This window comes from Oncorhynchus masou, chromosome 1 (genome assembly GCF_036934945.1).
Source record: "Oncorhynchus masou masou isolate Uvic2021 chromosome 1, UVic_Omas_1.1, whole genome shotgun sequence".
NCBI lineage: Eukaryota > Metazoa > Chordata > Actinopteri > Salmoniformes > Salmonidae > Oncorhynchus > Oncorhynchus masou.
The window spans coordinates 33,303,771-33,325,065 of record NC_088212.1 but is presented as its reverse complement, the minus strand read 5'-3'; the positions used below and the strand labels follow the sequence as shown (position 1 = coordinate 33,325,065).

The 21,295-nt window shown below is 42.2% G+C and overlaps 1 protein-coding gene across 2 annotated transcripts; it reads right to left on the bottom strand.

Annotated features, from left to right (window-relative positions):
• Positions 1–100: 100 nt before the first annotated feature.
• On the bottom strand, positions 101–9,126 carry LOC135542451 (mitochondrial sodium/calcium exchanger protein-like). Of its 2 annotated transcripts, XM_064969418.1 has the most exons (15): positions 8,932–9,126; positions 8,213–8,365; positions 7,648–7,700; positions 7,025–7,082; positions 6,630–6,735; positions 6,373–6,540; positions 6,024–6,158; positions 5,611–5,676; positions 5,381–5,511; positions 5,039–5,180; positions 4,817–4,938; positions 4,569–4,722; positions 4,369–4,449; positions 4,049–4,113; positions 101–1,186 (listed from the first exon to the last, which is right to left on the bottom strand). In XM_064969418.1, exons 1-15 carry the CDS (start codon positions 9,124–9,126, stop codon positions 998–1,000), a joined length of 1,818 nt encoding a protein of 605 aa, XP_064825490.1. In that variant the 3' UTR covers positions 101–997. The 2 variants fall into 2 exon arrangements, with proteins under 2 accessions (XP_064825490.1, XP_064825483.1); XM_064969411.1 differs by having other exon boundaries at positions 5,381–5,676.
• Between the last annotated feature and the right edge of the window lie 12,169 nt (positions 9,127–21,295).

Here is a 21,295-nt window from a genome sequence, read left to right as displayed (position 1 = left end):
ACTTGCACAATTGGTGGCTGACTAAATATTTTTTTGCCCCACTGTATGTGTTTCTAAGCCATATTATTTAAATTCAGTAGGAAATCAAAATGATCGCTAATGTGTTGCAAATAGCATTTTATTAACAAATTTTAAAAAAAGTATATTTTCCCAACTGGTAGTTTAGTCTTGTCTCATCGCTGTAACTCCCGTACGGACTCAGGAGAGGCGAAGGTCGAGAACAGTGCGTCCCCCGAAACAATCCAACCAAACTGCACTGTTTCTTGACACAATGCCCACTTAACCCGGAAGCCAGCCACACCAATGTGCCAGAGGAAACACTGTACACCTGGGGACCTTCTCCGTGTGCACTGAGCCCGTCCTGCCACAGGAGTCACTGGTGCGCGGTGGGACAAGGACATCCCTGCCAATTGTGCGCCGCCCCATGGGTCTCTCGGGTTGTGGCCGACTGCGAAAGAAACTGGACTCGAACCCAGAATCGCTAGTGGCACAGGTAGCACTGCGATGCACCACTGTGTCACTCGGGAGGCCCACAAAAGAGCACATTTTATACAATTGACTCACATCAACCATTCCAGACAACAGTTTTTCTCACTACGAGACACTACATTCACATTGATTTAAAGGAGAAAATTCCCTTAAAGTGCTACTGCATCTTTTTTTCATTTTTTTCCCTCCTTGTCAGTACATGGGTTACTTTAAAACTGTGTGTTACTGTTATTTCTGTATATGTGTGTAATTGTTTTGTGTGGACCCCAGTAAGAGAAGCTGGTCCTTATGTAACAGCTAATGGCGATCTAAATATAAAAAATATAGTCAGTGTATACAGACAAAAGTTAAATCACAGTCTGATTGGTTCCAACTCCGTTAAGGCACAGTGTGATTGGCTGTGACTCCATCTCTCCCAGGAAGAGGAAAGTCTCTCAGGTCTCGAACCCGTCTGGTCAGTATTCACAGGTGGCTCTATCAGACTGGTCCAAACCATCTCGTACAAGCTTCAGGTGTGGATAAAGCCGAACTCTGTGAGCAGCGCAACCAGGAGGAAGACTGCATAGAAGAGCAGGAGGAAGATTCCATAGGCCCGGCCCAGGTGGAAACAACGCAGAGGAACTAGGATGAAGGAGAAGACCAGAGAGAGACCCAGAGAACCTGCTAGAACCCAGGTCAACAAACCCTCAGGTTCCAACTGGGTGGTGTAAAGGGGTGGGGGTTAGAGCGAGAGGGAGGGTGGAGAAAATTAAATTAGAAACTAACATTTGGCACATTTTAACACACAAATAAAATCAAGCTGTTGCAAGAGGGGAGTACCAGTCCAATTCAATTCTCTGGTCACTACCTCTACAAAATGCTTATTTCAGACAGTTACAAACAGCTTATATACAGTACCAGTCAAAAGTTTGGACACACCTACTCATTCAAGGGTTTTTCTTTGTTTGTATTTTCTACATCGTAGAATAATAGTGAATACATCAAAACTATGAAATAACACATGGAATTATGTAGTAACCAAAAAAAGTGTAAAACAAATCAAAATATATTTTATATTTGAGATTCTTCAAAGTAGACACCCTTTGCCTTGATGACAGCTTTGCACACTCTTGGCATTCTCTCAACCAGCTGCATGAGGTAGTCACCTGAAATGCATTTCAATTATCAGGTGTGCCTTGTTAAGAGTTAGTGGAATTTCTTACTTTCCTTAAGGCACTTGAGCCAAACAGTTGTGTTGTGACAAGGTAGAGGTGGTATACAGAAGATAGCACTATTTGGTAACACATTATTGCAAGAAAAAATCAAATAAGCAAAGAGAAACGACAGTCGATCATTACTTTAAGACATGAAGGTCAGACAATCTGGAAAATTTGAGGACAGCCACAGGAAAGGAAGACCCAGAGTTACCTCTGCTGCAGAGGACAAGTTCATTAGTTACCAGCCTCAGAAATTGCAGCCCAAATAAATGCTTCATAGTTCAAGTAACAGACACATCTCAACATCAACTGTTCAGAGGAGACTAGACAGGTGGAAATCTGTAATTTGGTCTGATGAGTACATATTTTAGATTTTAGGTTCGAAAGACTGTGTCTTTGAGAGACACAGTAGGTGAACGGATGATCTACGAATGTGTGGTTCCCACCGTGAAGCATGGAGGAGGTGTGAAGGTGTGGGGGTGCTTTGCTGGTGACACTGTCAGTGATTTATTTAGAATTCAAGGCACACTTAACCAGCATGGCTACCACAGCACTCTGCAGCGATACGCCATCCCATCTGGTTTGCGCTTAGTGGGACTATCATTTGTTTTTTAACAGGACAATGACCCAACACACCTACAGGCTTTGTTAGGGTTATTTGACCAAGGAGAATGATGGAGTGCTGCATCAGATGACCTGGCCTCCACAATCACCCTACCTCAACCCAAATTAAATGGTTTGGGATGAGTTGGACCGAAGAGTGAATGAAAAGCAGCCAACAACTGCTCAGCATATGTGGAAAATCCTTCTAGACTGTTGAAAAAGCATTCCAGGTGAAGCTGGTCGAGAAAATTCCAAGAGTGTGCAAAACTGTCATCAATGCAAAGGGTGGCTACTTTAAAGAATCTAAAATATATTTTGATTAGTTTAACACTTTTTTGGTTACAACATGATTCCATGTGTTATTTCATAGTTCTACAATATAGTAAATTGAAAGAAGACCCCTTAAATGGGTAGGTGTGTCCAAACCTTTGACTGGTACTGTGTATATATACACTGAACAAGAATATAACAAAAATAAAAGCAATATGTAATGTTTGTTCAATGTTTCATGAGCTGAACTAAAAGATCCCAACATTTTTTCATACGTACTAATTTTGCTCACATTTTTTTGCACAAATTTGTTTACATCCCTGTTACTGAACATTTCTTCTTTGCCAAGATAATCCATCCACCTGACAGGTGTGGTATATCATGAATCTGATTTAAACAGCATGATCATTACACAGTGCACCTTGTGCTGGGAACAATAAAAGGCCACTAAAATGTGCAGTTTTGTCACAAACCACAATGCCACAGATATTTCAAGTTTTGAGTGAGTGTGCAATTGGCATGCTGACTGCAGGAATGCCCACCAGAGCTGTTGCCAGAGACTTTAATGTTAATTTCTCTACTATAAGCTGCCTCTGACGTTGTTTTAGGGAATTTGGCCAACCGGCCTCAACCGCAGACCACGTGTATGGCGGCGTGTGGGCGAGCGGTTTGCTGATGTATACATTGTGAACAGGGTGCTCGATGGTGGGGTTATGGTATGGGCAGACAACGAACATAATTGCATTTTATTGATGGTCATTTGAATGCACAGAGATACTGTGACGAGATCCTGAGGCCCATTGCCATGCCATTCATCCGCCGCCATCACCTCATGTTCACAGGAGGTTCGTGGCACCTTAATTGGGGAATGGGCTCGTGGTAATGACTGGTGCGGAATCAGTGGAATGGTATCCATTTGCTCCCTTCTGGCCATTATTATGTGCCGTTCTCCCCTCAGCAGCCTCCACTGCTCATGTTTCAGCATGATAATACATGGCTCCATGTCACAAGGATCTGTACACAATTCCTAGAAGCTGAAAATGTCCCAGTTCTTCCATGGCTTGCATACTCAGACATGTCAGCCATTGAGCATGTTTGGGATGCTCTGGGTCGGCGTGTACGACAGCGTGTTCCAGTTCCTGCCAATATCCAGCAACTTCGCACAGCCATTGAATAGGAGTTGGACAACATTCCACAATCAACAGCCTGATCAACTCTACACGAATGAGATGTGTCGTGCTGCATGAGGCAAATGGTGATCACACCAGATACTGACTTTTTTTTTAAAGGTATCTGTGACCAACAGATGCATATCTGTATTCCCAGTCATGTGAAATCCATAGATTAGGGCCTAATTAATTTATTTCAATTTACTGATTTCCTTATATGAACTGTAAGAACTCAGTCAAATATTAGAAATTGTTGCATGTTGCATTTATATTTTTGTTCATATATGAGGTGAATGGTACTGAAGCGAAGAGCAGACGTACCGTCACCACTGGCTCATTGTTAAACATCTGTATCAGACAGCCAATGCCCACTCCAATCAGCATGTCTGAAGGGAACATGATCAAGGGCAGAAACATGATGCACAAATGACTGCATAGACCTACAAGTAGCAGACACACACGCACTCGCTTTTAACTTGCACAAACACACATCCAGCAGACACCCACACACTCGCTTTTAACTTGCACAAACACACATCCAGCAGACACCCACACACTCGCTTTTAACTTGCACAAACACACATCCAACAGACACACACACACTCGCTTTTAACTTGCACAGCAGACACACAAAAGGATACTAAAGATGATTCCCCCAAAGCAGGCTGATAATGCCATCCGTGGGTAGCCCTGGCGAGCGATGGTGATGTCAGAAAAACAATCTAGGAACCGAAACAAACAGATTCAACACCACAATAAGTAAGCAGTCTGTTTGTCTTTTGTATATCTTTTCTATATTTAGTAGGTGAGGGCAGCGGTAACCGCAGTGTGTGTGTCTCACCCCCAATGCTATTTCCCCAGGCCAGCAGTGTGAGACCCAGTAAATTGTTGGAAAGACTAAGGACCACACCGAGCATGTGCAGGATACTGACCACCTCCGAGGCCGCAGCACTGATCCACATCGCACTCACCACAAAGCCCAGCAGAGAGAACACCTATTGAAAAAAACACACACATTATACAAACACCACAACACCTAGCAGTAACAAAAACAGCGACAGAGTGAACGAATGAGTCTGTGTGTCTTACTAAGTGGTATGCCGGTGGCTGGTCGTTAGAAGTGGTGAGGAAGACTATGGCGGAGAGGAAGAGGCCAAAGAGCAACGTCAACGCCCAGACAGGAAACTGACCCTCGATCAGATACAAACCGTCTATAGAGAGAGAGAAGACCAGTCCAGTCAGTTAACACACTTCCTCTGGAGAGGAATAGAGATGAAGGTTCTTTGACCCCACACAGGCATGCAGACTCACACTCTCCGGAGCTGAAGGTGAGCACACAAACCAGCGGCGCAGTGACAAGGTGGAGGCAGTTTAATGGTCTTCTCCAGTTCCTGTCTTCTTTGTCAGGATCCACCACTGGAACAGTCAGCAGCAGCAGCAACTCCAGTGGCATCTATGGGGGAAACTGCAGCTCAGCAACCACTCGCACTCAAACACACAATGATGCTCCAGTCAAGCTCTAGCTCTGTTCCCAACCCTTGTCCATTCTCCTTACCCTTAACCTTAATTCCTACAGGTCTGCAAATGAAAAGTGCAAAGACACATTCAGACCTGCAACCAGCAAATCGCACACATACATTCATGCACACACACCTTCAGTATTTTCACAGTCCTCCAGCGCCAGGTCTTCCTCCTCCAGGTCCTGCTGTCCACCGGGTTTAGAGAATTCAGCAGGATGGAACTGGTCGACTCACAGTAGGGGAGCAGGGGACGGTACTCACTGTCTATACACGCACACACACACACACTCGACTGAATTGGTTCTCGTAGCACACCCCAGAGGTATAACTTAGTGGAATGTGCACAGTGACTGTGGTTGTTACCATAGCCCTCCTGGATGCTGCCATTAGATAACAGAGGAGCCTGGTCTGACTCAGACGTCTGGAGCTCTGCAGAGAGAATCAACTGTCAGACACACAGGGTGTAGGTGTGTGCATGTGTGTGTTAGTTCTGCTATACTTGTGGGGACCTAAAAATCCCCCAAAGTCCCCACAAGGTTAGTAAAACAAGGAAATTATCCCTCTGGGGAACATTTCCCATGTCCCCATGAGTACAAAGGCTATTTTAAGCTTATGGGATAGGTTAGGGTTAGGGCTACAGGTTAGGGTTAGCATTTGGGTTAGGGCTACAGTTATAAGGGTTAGGCTTAAGGGTTAGGGTAAATAGGATGTTGAATGGATAAGACAGTTTAGGTCCCCACGTGGACATAAGAACATAATATGTGTGTGTGTGTCACCTGGTACGTGTGTGTCAGCTGGTGCGTGTGTTGAGCTCTGGATGGAACTTCTAGTTGCTGAGTGTTTCTGATGACTATAGATGTAGGCACTCACAATGACTGTTACCACATACACCACATACAGCCCAAGGTACCCTGCAGAGAGAAACACAGACAAACACTTATTCCACCCCAACCATCAGCGTGACTAGTCCTCCTACCTTCGGAAGTACACGGAACACAGTGTCTATGAATCAAGAAACGTCTGGTGTTGTTTAGCTCCCAGGGTAATGTTGAATGTGGACTGTCTGTCTGTCTGTCTGTCTGTCTCTGTCTGTCTGTGTCTGTCTGTCTGTCTGTCTGTCTGTACCTAGTGTCTCTCCCAGTGATATAGTTCCTCTGTAGAGGATGATGAAGGTCCAGAAAACTGCAGCCATGTAGAAGATGACATCCCGCAGGAAGGGGCGGGACGCTACAGTGAAGGGTTTGACCAATGACACAGACCCGGCGACCACCGTGGTTACAAAGATACCCGCTCCTATGAATGAAGGGAGAGAGGGATTAAACTCTGTGTGTGTTTACGGAACAGTGCACCTATAGCCAGGCAGTGTGTGTGTGTGCATGTACCAAACAGTGCTCCTATAGCCAGGCCAGCGGTGTGTGGACGGGAGAAGGCCACAGTGGCACTGAAGACATCTGGAGCTCCATTTCCTAGCGCCAGGAACGTCACACCCTGACACACACATTTAGGGAAAACACTTATGGTACTGGAGTAGAGTTTGTCCATGAGTATGTGTGTCTGTGTGTAACAATGGTGATTATTTAAGCACATTTAAAGCAAACTGCATGGAAATATGTTGTGTGTGTGTGTGTGTGTGTGTGTGTGTGTGTGTGTGTGTGTGTGTGTGTGTGTGTGTGTGTGTGTGTGTGTGTGTGTGTGTGTGTGTGTGTGTGTGTGTGTGTGTGTGTGTGTGTGTGTGATAGAGAGTGAGAGTGAGAGAGAGAGGCCTGTAGAAGGATACAGCCACGTTGTGTGTGAGTCGAAGGCTGGAGGAGATGGCTGAGAGGTTGGGACAGAAGCTGCAGAGAGAATAAACACAAAGATACACCATCAACCAATCAATAGCTAACATAGAACACACCCTGACAGAGTCCAAACACTGTCCAAATATTTCTGTGCCGTTTACTTTCAATCAAACACTGCTCTGTTCATTGGTTGATACCACTGCTTCTGCTTTCACTGTTCAAACACAAAGAGCAGCTGCTTTGTCTGTGATACATGTGATGAATCACATGACCTGATCACAAATGTTAGAGGTGAACAGAAACACTGCAACTCTTATCTCCCTGAGAGGAAAACAAAAGACACACACACACCTTAACCATGACACACTTATCTCCAGTGGTCAAGTGACTACTGGGTGAACTGCTGGAGATACCACTGTTGTAACTGCAGTCAGCGGAACATACCACTGTTGTAACTGCAGTCAGCGGAACATAACACTGTTGTAACTGCAGTCAGCGGAACACAATTACAAACAATACCTATCTCTTTACAGCCAGTGTACAGGTAGCGAGAGAGAGTGTTACAAAACTCATGTCCAGTAAAGATATGTTGGAAACAGAACATGTGAGAGAAACTTACAACTTTGACGCAGTCAGTCCGAGAACTATGAACAAGATTAACAACCAGATAATCTGTAGAGAGGTGGGGAAAGAGATTAGTTAGATTAGTTTTCTGACATGGCTGAAATATCAGTGTTTATAAAATAACTTGCATATCGACAAGCAGGTACTGAGTCTCTTTCTCCCCCCAAAAATCACTAGTATATACGACTAGGTTTATGGGGTAAAAACAGTGTAAAGTGTGCAGTATTGAGCCTATGAGGTGAATACAGTATGGGCCTATGGGGAATAAGTAACCCAGACTAACTCAGCTCTGTGAGAAGAAGTCCTCAATTAAACCCTGACTCATGAGTTTTACTGCATGGCTCAGTTTGAGGAAGCTCTACTCAGAACAAGGGGAAGTGGCTGCTTTTATTTGTGTTCATGATACTAGCCCCGATTGAGGTTGCTTTAGATTCCTTTTTGAATACATGTAGGTAATTCTGATTAAGAACACTTGCTAATGACAAATTTGTGTATAATGCCTGTAATAACGCATGTAATAATGGTCTGCACGTGCGCACACATACACACAGTGTGCTTACGCAGAGTGTGATAGTGAGGGGTGTTAGGTTGGGTGGTAGTAGACAGAAGGCCATCTTGAGGTAGTTGATGAAGCTGTCTTCCATACTGCAGTCTGGAGTGGCCTTCACAAACGCACAGCGATCAGCAGCACTCAGGTTCATCACAATGTCACACTGAAAGACACACACACAAATACTTCATTACTACATCACACTGGAAGAGAGGGGAAGCTTTCAAATAAATACATCGTCATCAATGATCTACTGCACTGAGCGGAACACACTTGTACGGAGAAGAAAATAAAAAGTATAAAAAGACTGCACTCACTACTTACTGTAAATCGCTTTGGGTAAGCGCGTCTGCTAAATGACTAAAATATAAAATGTTAACGTAAAATATAACAATATGGTGGATGTCATGTGTTATTTCATTGCAGTGCAGATGAAGGAAATGAGAGAACGATTTAAAACACTCGAAAAATAATATCAAATTGAACTTAAAGCAATAAGGTTGCCCTCACAAACAACGGTCACGAGACCAGATACAACATGCGCATGCATGCCTACTTGAATAGTTGGCCAGTTGTGCAGCTATTGCTCAACACCACTAAACGTGGCAAATCAGATCAACAATATTTTTTTCTGACGAAAAAATAGCAATTTCAGGGTGCATCTGTCGGGAAAATTGAGTTACAAAGCTTGAGATTCAAGGTTGAAATCTAATTCGTTACCAGACTAACCTCGTCTGTGTTTCCCTGACGTAACATCGCGGAGTGTGTGTCCACCATGGTCCCTACAGAGAGCAGATCAGCACCGTCGGCGGATCGGTCTGGAGACGGAACTATCCCGGTCCCAGAATCACCGGAGCCCAAAACATGGCGACAGTGACACCACAACAGCAGCAACACGGATATAAATACAACCCGAGATGTCATATTTTACTCCGTCCAGGAAATACATCCATTCCGATTCCTTGCCACATCAGACTGGTGTGAGGTGGGTTTGGTGGTTTGGATTAGACCTGAGAATAGAATACTGGAGAATTGAAAGTGTTCCTTGTTGCTGTAAACTAAATGTTGCAATGACAGATTGAAGGCACCCTGATCAGCAATAATTAATAACAGAGCTTGCTTGACCAACCCTTTGTGACAGCCAACTCTTTATGTTGTAGGCTACTCGCTACAAATAAGCGCGAAAAGCTCGTTGTTTTCTAGTTGTTGACATTATATCAGTTCTAGTTTTCAGAAACGTCAGTGAACAATATGTACCAAAACGTCTGACTCGCGGTCACTCCTCCAAGGGTACGTCATCAGTTCGACTAAACTCTGACGTCCAAACATAAACACATCCCACTATTTTAATGAGGAGCCGTCCAGACAGACTCCTTCGTGTGTGTGTCTGTGTGTGTGTGAATGGGCGGACTTGGTGATTTGGAGGCCCCAGGTAGAGGCCAGTGAGACAACCACCCATGTAAAGCAATCATAGCTACTGAATGAAGAGCTGTTCGGAGCCAGGTCTTTTCTTTGATGAACAAAGAAGAATGAAAATGCTAACTGAAATGATCGCACTTGTAAAGGTATTTGCATTGGGGTGAGTCCCCTGTGGATCAGTTGGTAGAGCATGGCAATTGTAATGTCAGGGTTGTGGGTTTAGTTCCCACAAGGGACCAGTATGGGAAAAAGTACAAAAAGGCACTCACTCACTACTGAAAATTGCCCTAGGTAAGTGCATCTGCTAAAGTGTAAAAATACATAAATACAGTATATATATGTAATTTCGTCTTGAGGGCAACATTGGGATTTTAAAACTAAATGAAGAACTACACAGATTTCTTAGTCAAAAGTAATTTGCGAGCCAGAAAAGTTCAGTTGTTTTAAAATATATAGCCTTGTCCTAGGTTCATTATCATTTCTAGCCTGCATCTTTTCTATCCAATTTTACACTTTCAATGTAGGGATTCTGGGCCAATACAGGCCTTTATCTGATATTGTCTTTGCAATATCGACCAATACTAATATATTATTTCATTTTATGAACTTTTCAACCATTCTAGCACAGATACAAACTGCAACCAAGTTTCTATGTTCATAAGGCTAATAAAATATTTCAAATGACTTGAATATGGGAAAGGTGTAATTATTTTTTATTTGCATCAGAAAGGTATTGGAAAGTTTGGGAAAACATCAGGGAGAGAATTGTGTGCAGAAAAAAGATCTGCATCGTTTTCTATTGCAGTTTTGTCATAGCTTTCCGGCATGGGGTAATAACTAATAGACCCAACTGTTCAAAAACTAGAGACAAATTAGATTGGTTTGTCATCGGTGATGACTCACGAGTGGAGGAGGGCCTCAAGCAGAGGAGGTAGATAACAAAAACAATGAATTATTAAACAAAATGATGCCCAGTTCACAAGACACCCTTGTGTTATGAGGTCCCAGGCAATTGCATTAGTTGCCTAATGGTACTGTAAGTCCGACACCGTGTGTGTGTGTTTGCATGTGTGCTCTCACTGTCTGATAACCCACTGACAGCTACAGGTCAAACAGAAATGAGTCTGGGTGGTGATTCATCTCTTCATCAGAAAGTCTTTATTCTTCAACAGGTCAGGACATAGCATGCACTCATACATAATGACTAATTACAAGGTACAAATGCATAAAGACACTCGTATAAAAAAAACATTCACATACCACATTCTGAAATTGGCACAAAGACCCTGGCTGCATGGCAGACTTCCTTATTGAATTTTCGTAGGCTCAGTGTCCAGGGGCAAAGTCTCAGTGTTGTAATATCCTATGGCCCCCTTTACTGACCACAAGTCCTGCTCACAGCACACACAGTCACAGATATACACAGATTACAAATATGAAGTAACTGTAATCAGCCAGGATTGTAATTAGATTAAAGTTACATTCTTAAACAGTTGATTACATTTGGGATCAAATGAATCTAATATAAAGAGGAAGAACTGATATATCTTTGTCAGCATTGCTGTCATTTAGCTCACCCTCAAGTCCTCTCACATGCTCTCTAAGATGCTATTGTTCTGCTGATAGCCCATTAAGTGTGGATGGCTTCTTTTGTATTCAAACTGGTTGAACAAAAAGGTACAGCTTCCAAAACATTTACCCTTGGCCTTTTGGTATTCCACAGAGTTCCTGCTTGCTGCTTTGTAGCAGTACACTTTCACTCTCTTCTTTGTGTGCTCCATAGTAAAAAAAGAAGAAGAAGAAATGCTTTCTGATTGCACAATAAAAAACAAAATGCAACCAGGGGAAAAACACAGTCACATTATGTTAAAGGTTCCCAAAGCACACACATCCCTGGGTTGCTCGTATTTTCAGTTCGCTGCAACTAGCAACTGGAACAAGCTGCAACAAACACTCTAACTGAACAGTTTTATCTCAATCTCTTCATTGAAAGACTCAGTCATGGACACTTACTGACAGTTGTGGCTGCTTTGCGTGATGTATTGTTGTCTCTACCATCTTGCCCTTTGTGCTGTTGTCTGTGCCCAATAATGTTTGTATCATGTTTTGTGCTGCCGCCATGTTGTGCTGCTGCCATGTTGTGCTGCTGCCATGTTGTGTTGCTACACTGTTATTGTCATGTTGCTACCATGCTGTGTTGTCATGTGTTGCTGCCTTGCTATGTTGTTGTCATAGGTCTCTCTTTATGTAGTGCTGTGTTGTCTCTTTTGTCGTGATGTGTGTTTTGTCCTATATTTTTGTATTTTATTTATTTTTTAAATCCCAGTCCCCATAGGAGGCCTTTTGCCTTTTGGTAGGCCATCAGGCCATCATTGTGAATAAGAATTTGTTCTTAACTGACTTGCCTAGTTAAATAAAGGTTAAATCAAAATAAAAAAACACTGTCTTAAAACAACCACTATTTTACTGTAGTAGAGAAGAGGGTCTTTCTGTAGGTCTGAATTTGATTTATCAACAAATATTGAACAAAGGGCACTCACGTCAGGATTTCAATTCAAGGTGGGTGCATAGGACTTTAAATGTACTAATATTAATTACACGGCAAACTATCAGTAGCCTAAATATTAGAAATTAAAATAATCCAATAGTAATCAGATTATGTTACTTTTTTTCAGTAAATTATTACTTTACAGATGATTTTTCATGTAACTATAACAATCGGTAAAGGATTACATTTTTCAAGTAATCCGCCAAACACTGCACACACACAGTTACTGCTAGAACTATTAGCCTACAAGAAGTAAGGACGAGGGACTAGTGAGGACAGGTGTGTTTACATTTACATTTTAGTAATTTAGCAGATGCTTTTATCCAGGGTGACTTACGGTTAGTGCATTAATCTTGAGATAGTTAGGTGGAACAAGCGCATATCACTGTCCCAGTAAGTACACTTTTCCTCAATGAAGTAGCTATCAGCAAAGTCAGAGCTAGAAGGTGGTGGGGGGGGGTCAAGTGCAAGTGTTGGCCCAGGAAAGTTTTTGTTTTGTTTACCGGAGAGCAGCATAGATGTCAGAGTGAGAAGCTCCCTCCCATGAGGCATGGTCAATAAGCAGAGCCTATGAAACACACGCAGCAGGAGTCACAATAGATCCTCAGGGCAAGCTAACTGTGACAATGTTGTTGTTTTTTTACATTTATTTAACTAGGCAAGTCAGTTAAGAACAAATTCTTATTTTCAATGACGGCCTAGGAACAGTGGGTTAACTGCCTGTTCAGTGGCAGAACGACAGATTTGTACCTTGTCAGCTCGGGGGTTTGAACTTGCAACCTTCCGGTTACTAGTCCAACGCTCTAACCACTAGGCTACTTTTCCAGGTGATGGACTATAAGTGCTACTCCTGTTATGCCAATGCTCAGAAATGATCATGAATTGCTCTGCTGTGTGTATAGTACCCATTTAGATGTGTGCCAGGCTGTGTGGCCAGTCTCGTGATGCCAGCTCCAGGTAGCCAGGTGGTTTGAGAGCTGAGGCCTGCACAAACTTTCTCAGACCAGAGAAGGTGCGGTCTACTGATCTCACAGACAGGAAGGCTGCTGCCAAGAAGGTCTGGGGGGGCAGTTAGATGGAGAATGTCAGAATTTGTTTCGCAATTATATCAACAGAGGTTGTAATGGCATTTATAATTGTATTACTAGTAACAGTCTTTCCTGGCTACCATTCATTGTTGGTTCAAGGAAGACGATACTAGACAAAGGCTGCGGAAACTAACTTAATTATCCAAAATCTGATCTCAATGGTCATAGTCAGTTAACAACTAAACTCAGTAAACATGTATTTTAGATTGCTCTGAATGACTCTTTATCCCTTTAAGGGCCCCTAACCTGGATGTGTGTGACGTAGGCCTGCAGTACGAGGCCTGAGCTCAGAGAGACGCACATCCAAAGACAGAATATTAGTGGTCCCCTCCCAGATACTCAACACCTTGAGAGAGAGAGAAGGTACTCTTACACTAAAATTAACTATTGCCACTCTGTTGTTGTTGAGTAACAAAGAGTGAGAGGGGAAACAACTTCATCCATTAAGAGCAACATATTTACTCCATAACGTAAAACAGTAAGTCTGCCTTCAGACAGACAGATGTGTGTCATGTGATCACCTACCTGAGCACCTCTGAGAATTGCAGGTAGTCCGGTGTCCTCGATGTAGCCCTGCCCCACACACAGACAAGCTTATGAATCCCAATATCACAACCAAATCAATCGCATCACCTATTCCAACATGAGCAGTAATAATCAGTTCCATGAAAGTAAATTCAGACAGACAGACAAAAAGATACAGACACACACACACCTGTATAACCTTGGCAGCTCCATCAGTCATAGCCAGAGGACAGGCGTAGAGACCAGAGGAGGGAGAGTACAGGTACAGCTTACACATCTGGTATACACGACTGGAACAACATCATCATTAGTGTATGAATATGTAACTCTCTGCATGGAATTTTCATAATGCCATGTCACAAAATTCCAATGAGTAGCTTCTGAGATTACAGTTACTGTTTTTATATTCTCTGTGTTGGTGACCGTCAAGTGAGGGCAGCATTTCTTAATCCTTGTCCTGAGGACCCAAAGGGGTACGCATGTTTGTTTTTGTCCTAGCATTGCACACCTGATTCCATAAAGGTTTGATGATGAGTTGATAAGTGGAATCAGGTGTGTAACCTAAACCTAAATGTTCACCCCTTGGGGTCCGCAGGACAGGTTTGGGAAAAGATGGGTTAATAGGTGAGGTTTCAGGGTGTGTCAGGGTCAGGTGTCTCCCAACACCACTCCACGTATGTCCTCTCGTTTCTGATGGCGACCAGCCCCTCCTGTGCTGATAGGTCCTTCATGTGTAGCCAGGCGGGGGAGGTGACGATGCGTTCGACATGGCAACCCCAGGGATCATTGGTCCCCAACAGACCTCACTCCCGACCCAACCCAAGCACCAACTGCTCCCCAAACACACACAGGTCTGAACACACCACCATCACATTAGTGACTAACAGATAAAGCATCATCATAATGTTTTATCCATTCTGAGACATTAGTATGGGATACCCACACACCTCACTGGGCAGGTGTCTCCTCAGGTATCCCTGTAGCAGAGCGTCCTCCAGGAAGGGGTTCAAGTCTCTCCTGGAAGAACCCTCCTATCCAGGCCCAGGAGAACTCTGGCTGCCCCTTTGCTCAGTGACATCTTGGGGTGACCAAGCCAGGCCCTGCTGAACCAGCTTGCAGAATTGCTGCTTGACAGCAGCGAAACATTCTAATACACAGCCGGTAACAGCGTCTGGTGACCTGTCGGTGCAGCAGTGGGGTCGAAGCCATGGTCCAGGAGCTCAGACGTCACTGGCCTAAATATGACAAGTAAATGGATATTTTTTCAAAATCAGCAGCTGCATTTCTTTAGTTAAATTTAAAGGCCTACTCCTTGATTTGAAAAATAACAAAACGGCAGCCCTTCCACTTTATTTGCTATAAAGCTAGGTAGAGAAACGACACTCAAGTTTAAGGATCGACATTTATAAGAATCAATGAATATACACATGATTGTTTAAATGATAAAAAACGTCTGTAAGTATCACAGTGGGCCGTTAATAAGAAATCTTATGGATGTGCAGTAGTAGGAAACCTTAAGGATTTGCAGTAGGAAATCTTAATGCAAAAAAAATGAATTTATGTAACAGTCAACGCCTTTCATTTGTGTGGTCAAACAACTTCAACATTGGGTTTAGTAATGGTCCTAATATGCAAAGAATTGTTTAAATAAAACATTATGCAATGCCAACATTTGTGATCCAAACGTGTGTTAAAGTTCAGGCACTGTAGCAACAGAGCAATCTCTATGCTTCACGTTAGTCTGGCACTGGTTGTCAAAGAGTAACGTTTACAAATATCTGGTTTGGAAAGCGTAAAGGAAAACGTAGGTGTCTTAATCAACAATAACTTCTAGAATGTTGTTTTGTTTACTCAGCTAGTTCCGACTTCCAAATCCCCATACTTCGTCTTCAAAATAAAAGTCAGGAGTAAACACTGGCGTTAACATAAAAATCTAGATCGACCTTCAAAGTAAACGACTGGAACATCAGACTAGACACCAGCTTTGTCCTGACTACTTTTGGTCATAAAATACACAAAGCTTATGAAATAAAATAACAGTGACGGTCTACCCTAGTAAAGGGCCAGATCTCTCAGATGAAAATCAACATGTGGCACAGAATACCTATGACTTCTAGACTTTGTGTGGCTTGATGAATAACCATGCAGGTGGTGCACAGGGCCGGTTTCATGCAGGGGCTTACCGGGGCTGAAGCCCCTGGGTGACCCAAGAGGCAGCAAAAAAAAAACATATACAGTACCAGTCAAAAGCAGTAGTGGAAAAAGTACTCAATTGTCATACTTGAGTAAAAGTAAAGATATCTTAATAGAAAATGATAAGTAAAAGTGAAAGTCACCCAGTAAAATACTACTTGAGTAAAAGTCTAAACGTATTTGGTTTTAAATATACTTAAGTATCTAAAGTTAAGTACATTTTAGCAATTTTATTAAGTTGAAAAGTAAAAGTACAGGTATAAACCATTTAAAATTCCTTATATTAAGCAAACCAGACAGCCCAATTTTATTTTTCAATTTATTGGCAGATAGCCTGGGGCACACTCCAACACGGAGACATCATTTACAAACTAAGCATTTGTGTTTAGTGAGTCCACCAGATCAGGGATGTTCTCTTGATAAGTGTGTGAATTGGACCATTTTCCTGTCAAAATGTAACAAAAAAAAGTATGGAGTAAAAATAACATTTTTTTTCTTTAAGAATGTAGTGAAGTAAAAGTAAAAGTAATCAAAAATATAAATAGGAAAGGAAATTACAGATACCACAAAAAGCAACTTAAGGAGTACTTTAAATTATTTTTTCTTAAGTACTTTACACCACTGATCAAAAGTTTGGACACCTAATAATTCAAGGATTTTTCTTTATTTTTACTGTTTTCTACATTGTAGAATAATAGTGTCACGCCTTGGTCTTAGTATTTTGTGTTTTTAGTTAATTAGTTGGTCAGGCCAGGGTGTGACATGGGTTTTTGTTATTGTGTTGTCGTGTTGTTGTTTTTTTGTAGGCATTGGGATTGTGGTTGATTAGGGGTGTGTTTAGTTTAGGTTTGGCTGCCTGAGGCGGTTCTCAATCAGAGTCAGGTGATTCTTGTTGTCTCTGATGGGGAACCGTATTTAGGTAGCCTGGGTTTCACTGTGTATTTCGTGGGTGATTGTTCCTGTCTCTGTGTAGTGTTCACCAGATAGGTTTCACGTTCCTTTTGTTTTTTTGTATTTAGAAGTTATTTCATGTACCGCGATTCATTCATTAAAAAACATGAGTAACCAACACGCTGCATTTCGGTCCGACTCTCTTTCGACAAACGAAGAACATCGTTACAAATAGTGAATACATCAAACATATGAAATAACACATATGGAATCATGTAGTAACCAAAGTGATAAAAAAAAAAAAATCGGAATATTTTTTCTATTTGTGATTCTTCAAAGTAGCCACCCTTTACCTTGATGACAGCTTTGCAACACTCTTGGCAATCTCTCAACCAGCTTCATGAGGTAATCATCTGGAATGCATTTCAATTAACAGGTGTGCCTTGTTAAAAGTTAATTTGTGGAATTTCTTAACTTCAGTTGTGTTGTGACAAGTTATGGGCATTATACTGAATATAGCCCTATTTGGTAAAAGACCAAGTCCATATTATGGCAAGAACAGCTCAAATAAGCGAAGAAAACGACAGTCCATCATTATTTTAAGACATGGTCAGTCAAAGCGGAAAATGTCAATAACTTTGAAAGTGTTTTCAAATGCAGTCGCAGAAACCAAGCGCTGATGAAAATGGCTCTCATGAGGAGCGCCACAGGAAAGAGTTCTCTGCTGCAGAGGATAAGTTCATTAGAGTTACCAAACTCAGAAGTTGCAGCCCAAATAAATGCTTGACAAAGTTCAAGTAACAGATACATCTCGACATCAACTGTTCAGAGGAGACTGCGTGAATCAGGCATTCATGGTTGAATTGCTGCAAAGAAACCACTACTAAAAGGACACCAATAATAAGAAGACTTGTTTGGTACCTTCAGCCGTTTCCAGCTACAATAGACATTTACAACATTAACAATATCTACACTGTATTTCTGATCAATTTGTTATTATAAATGGACAAAAAAGTTATTTTCTTTCAAAAACAAGGACATTTAAGTGACCTCAAACTTCTGAACAGTATATATATATATCAATTACAATAAACTGTATAATAAATAAATGTGACTGGTCAATTGAGTCAAGGTATTTCCAAAACGTAGCAATGTTTAAGACATGGACTTCCTGTTTAAAAAAAATATATTTTACCTTTAACCAGGTAGGCCAGTTGAGAACAAGTTATCATTTACAATGTTAACAAATTGTAATGTTAACAAGGCATCCAAAAGTAGTTCAAATTAACATTTTCATTTTATTAGCTAAACAAAACTTGTTTAAACAGCAAAAGCAGAAATAAGCCTTGTTTGCATAGCGATGGTGAAAATAACGTAATTTAGGCTGTAATGATCTCAAATTCTAATCATTTGGTCATCACACCGTTGATATAGCAACGGATGCCAGTAGTTTAAATCCCATGACGACGTAGAAGGGCACACTATTTGGCTGGGGGACATTATTTGGCATGACAGTCCCAGGAGGCAAAAAAATATATATATAATTTATCCAAACCACAGGAGCCCGCTCTCAATGTTCAATAGTTTATAAAAAAATAACTGTGGATTAAGTTATCACAAGCACATACAGGTATCTGCCAAAATAAAATCAACACCAACATAAACTGTCTTAAAAGGGTGTTGCGCCACTACGAGTTGCAAGCACAGCATCAATGCACCTTATATTTTATATTATATATATTTTACAAGGATACCTAAACATGCCAGGAAAATGCACCCCACACCATAATATACAGTGCATTCGGAAAGTATTCAGACCCCTTGACTTTCCACACTTTTTACGTTACAGCCTTATTCTAAAATGGATTATCAAAAAAGTATCAATCTACACACAATACCCCATAATGACAATTTTTATATTTAAATAAATTCAGACCCTGTGCTATGAGATTCAAAATTGAGCTCAGGTGCATCTTGTTTCCATTCATCATCCTTGAGATGTTTCTACAACTTGATTGGATTCCACCTGTGGTAAATTCAATTGAAAGGACATGATTTAGAAAGGCACACACCTGTGTACACCATATAAAGTTCCCACAGCTTACAGTGCATGTCAGAGCATAAACCAAGCCATGAAGTCGAAGGAATTGTCTGTAGAGCCCCGAAACAGGATTGTGACGATGCACAGATCAGGGTAAGGGAACCACTTTTTTAGCATTGAAGGTCCCCAAGAACACAGTGGCCTCCATCATTCTTAAATGGAAGAAGTGTGTAACCACCAAGACTCTTCCTAGAGCTGGCCATCTGGCCAAACTGAGCAATCGGGGGAGAAGGGCCTTGGTCAGGGAGGTGACAAAGAACCCGATAGTCACTCTGACAAGAGCTCCTCTGTGGAGATGGGATAACCTTCCAGAGGGACAACCATCTCTGGAACACTCCACCAATCAGATCTTTATGGTAGAGTCTAGACGGAAGCTACTTCTCAGTAAAAGACACATAACAGGCCGCTTGGAATTGCCATACGGCACCTAAAGGACTCTGGTCTGATGAAACCAAGATTGAACTCGTTGGCCTGAATGCCAACCTTCACGTCTGGAGGAAACTTTGCACAGTGAAGCATGGTGGTGGTAGCATCATGCTGTGGGGATCATTTTCAGCAGCAGGGACTAGTCAAGATCAAGGGAAAGATGAACAGAGCAAAGTACAGAGATCCTCCATGAAAACCTACTCCAGTGCGCTCAGGATAGCTGTGCAGCAACGCTCCCCATCCAACCTGACAGAGCTGAAGAGGAGCTGCAGAGAAAGATTGGAGAAACTTACCAAATACAGGTTTGCCAAGCTTGTAGCATCATACCAAAAAAAACCTTGAGGCTGTAATTGCCACCAAATGTCCTTCAAAGTACTGCGTAAAGGGTCTGAATAGTTATATAAATGTGATATTTTACTCTTTTTTTATACATATACAAACATTTCTAAAATCATGTTTAAGTGTTATGGGGTAGTGTGTAGATTGATTAGGGGATTTAAAAAAATAATCCAGATTTAGAATAAGGCTGTAACGTAACAATGTGGAAAAAGTGTAGGGGTCTGAATACCTTCCAAATAAACTGTATACTTTGTATCCCTTGTTTCCTTTAATTTGCCAGTAACAGGTATGCCTAGAGTCAGGAAGGCCGCCATTTGGGCAGTATGCCTGCCAAATATAGCCTTCAGCTTATTGCATTGTGGCCAGGAAAAAGGCAGTTTGGAAAGCAAATGCCTACTGCTGAAAAAAGACTAATATGCTTGTAGCACCAATAGAAAAAAATCAAAAGTCCCCAGGGCCTATGATATCTTAATCCAGCTGTGCAGTTGTCTGGGAACCCAATTTGTTTCTCCATATAGACAGACAAAAAATGAGTACACACACCAGACAATAACATACACCATTTAATAAAACGTTTCCTTGACATGTTAAAAATACCCATTAGAAGAAACATGACCACTGAACTTTAGATAACTATAAACTCAATCACCTTTGAGACCAAAATGAAAACATTGAACTATCATGTCACAATGGCAAGAAGAAACAATAGGGACATAGTTGTATTGAGGAGACGTAACAGATAATCGTACTGATAAAACCCAGTAAGTACTTCAGTCTCCAGGGCGTTGGGAGGACCAAACACCCTCAATAGTCTGGCTGGTAAACCCCATGGCTATACTGTCAGAACAGGATGCATGTTGACGTTTACTGTCATGAAACTTGCCCTTGAGGCATAACTGAAAGATTTCTGCTTGATGGGCCAGCTGCAAAGTCAAAATGATCTAGATTGTAAAAATTCATGAAAACAAATTTGCTTTTTGGCTTTAATTTAAGGTTAGGAGTAAAATCAGATTTCATGACTTGGTGGCGGCTGTGCCAGCTAGTGACCACTCTACAGAGCTGCCTCTAGAACAAGATTCATGGTCAAACACGCTGAGGAGGCTAGGGTGAGAGAGAGAGAGAGCACGCTGAGGAGGCTAGGGTGAGAGAGAGAGAGAGAGAGAGAGAGAGAGAGAGAGAGAGAGAGAGAGAGAGAGAGAGAGAGAGAGAGAGAGAGAGAGAGGAGGCTAGGGGGGTGGGAGAGAGAGAGAGAGAGAGGAGGCTAGGGGTGAGAGAGAGAGAGAGAGAGAGGAGGCTGGGGGGTGGGAGAGAGAGAGAGAGAGAGAGAGGAGGAGGGTGGAGAGAGAGAGAGAGAGAGAGAGAGAGAGAGGAGGCTAGGGTGGGGAGAGAGAGAGAGAGAGAGGAGGCTAGGGTGAGGGGAGAGAGAGAGAGAGAGAGAGGAGGCTAGGGTGGAGGAGAGAGAGAGAGAGAGAGGAGGCTAGGGGTGGGGAGAGAGAGAGAGAGAGAGAGAGGCTAGGGTAGGCTAGGGTGGGGGGAGAGAGAGAGAGAGAGGAGGCTAGGGTG

Excerpts from the sequence above, each read along its gene's own strand:
- LOC135542451 (XM_064969411.1), bottom strand. The coding sequence starts at position 9,126 with ATGACATCTCGGGTTGTATTTATATCCGTGTTGCTGCTGTTGTGGTGT. Across the intron at positions 4,450-4,568 it reads CTGGGGAAATAGCATTGGGG|ATTGTTTTTCTGACATCACC; the intron begins GTGAGACACACA and ends TTCGGTTCCTAG. Across the intron at positions 1,187-4,048 it reads ACAATGAGCCAGTGGTGACG|TTGGAACCTGAGGGTTTGTT; the intron begins GTACGTCTGCTC and ends TACACCACCCAG.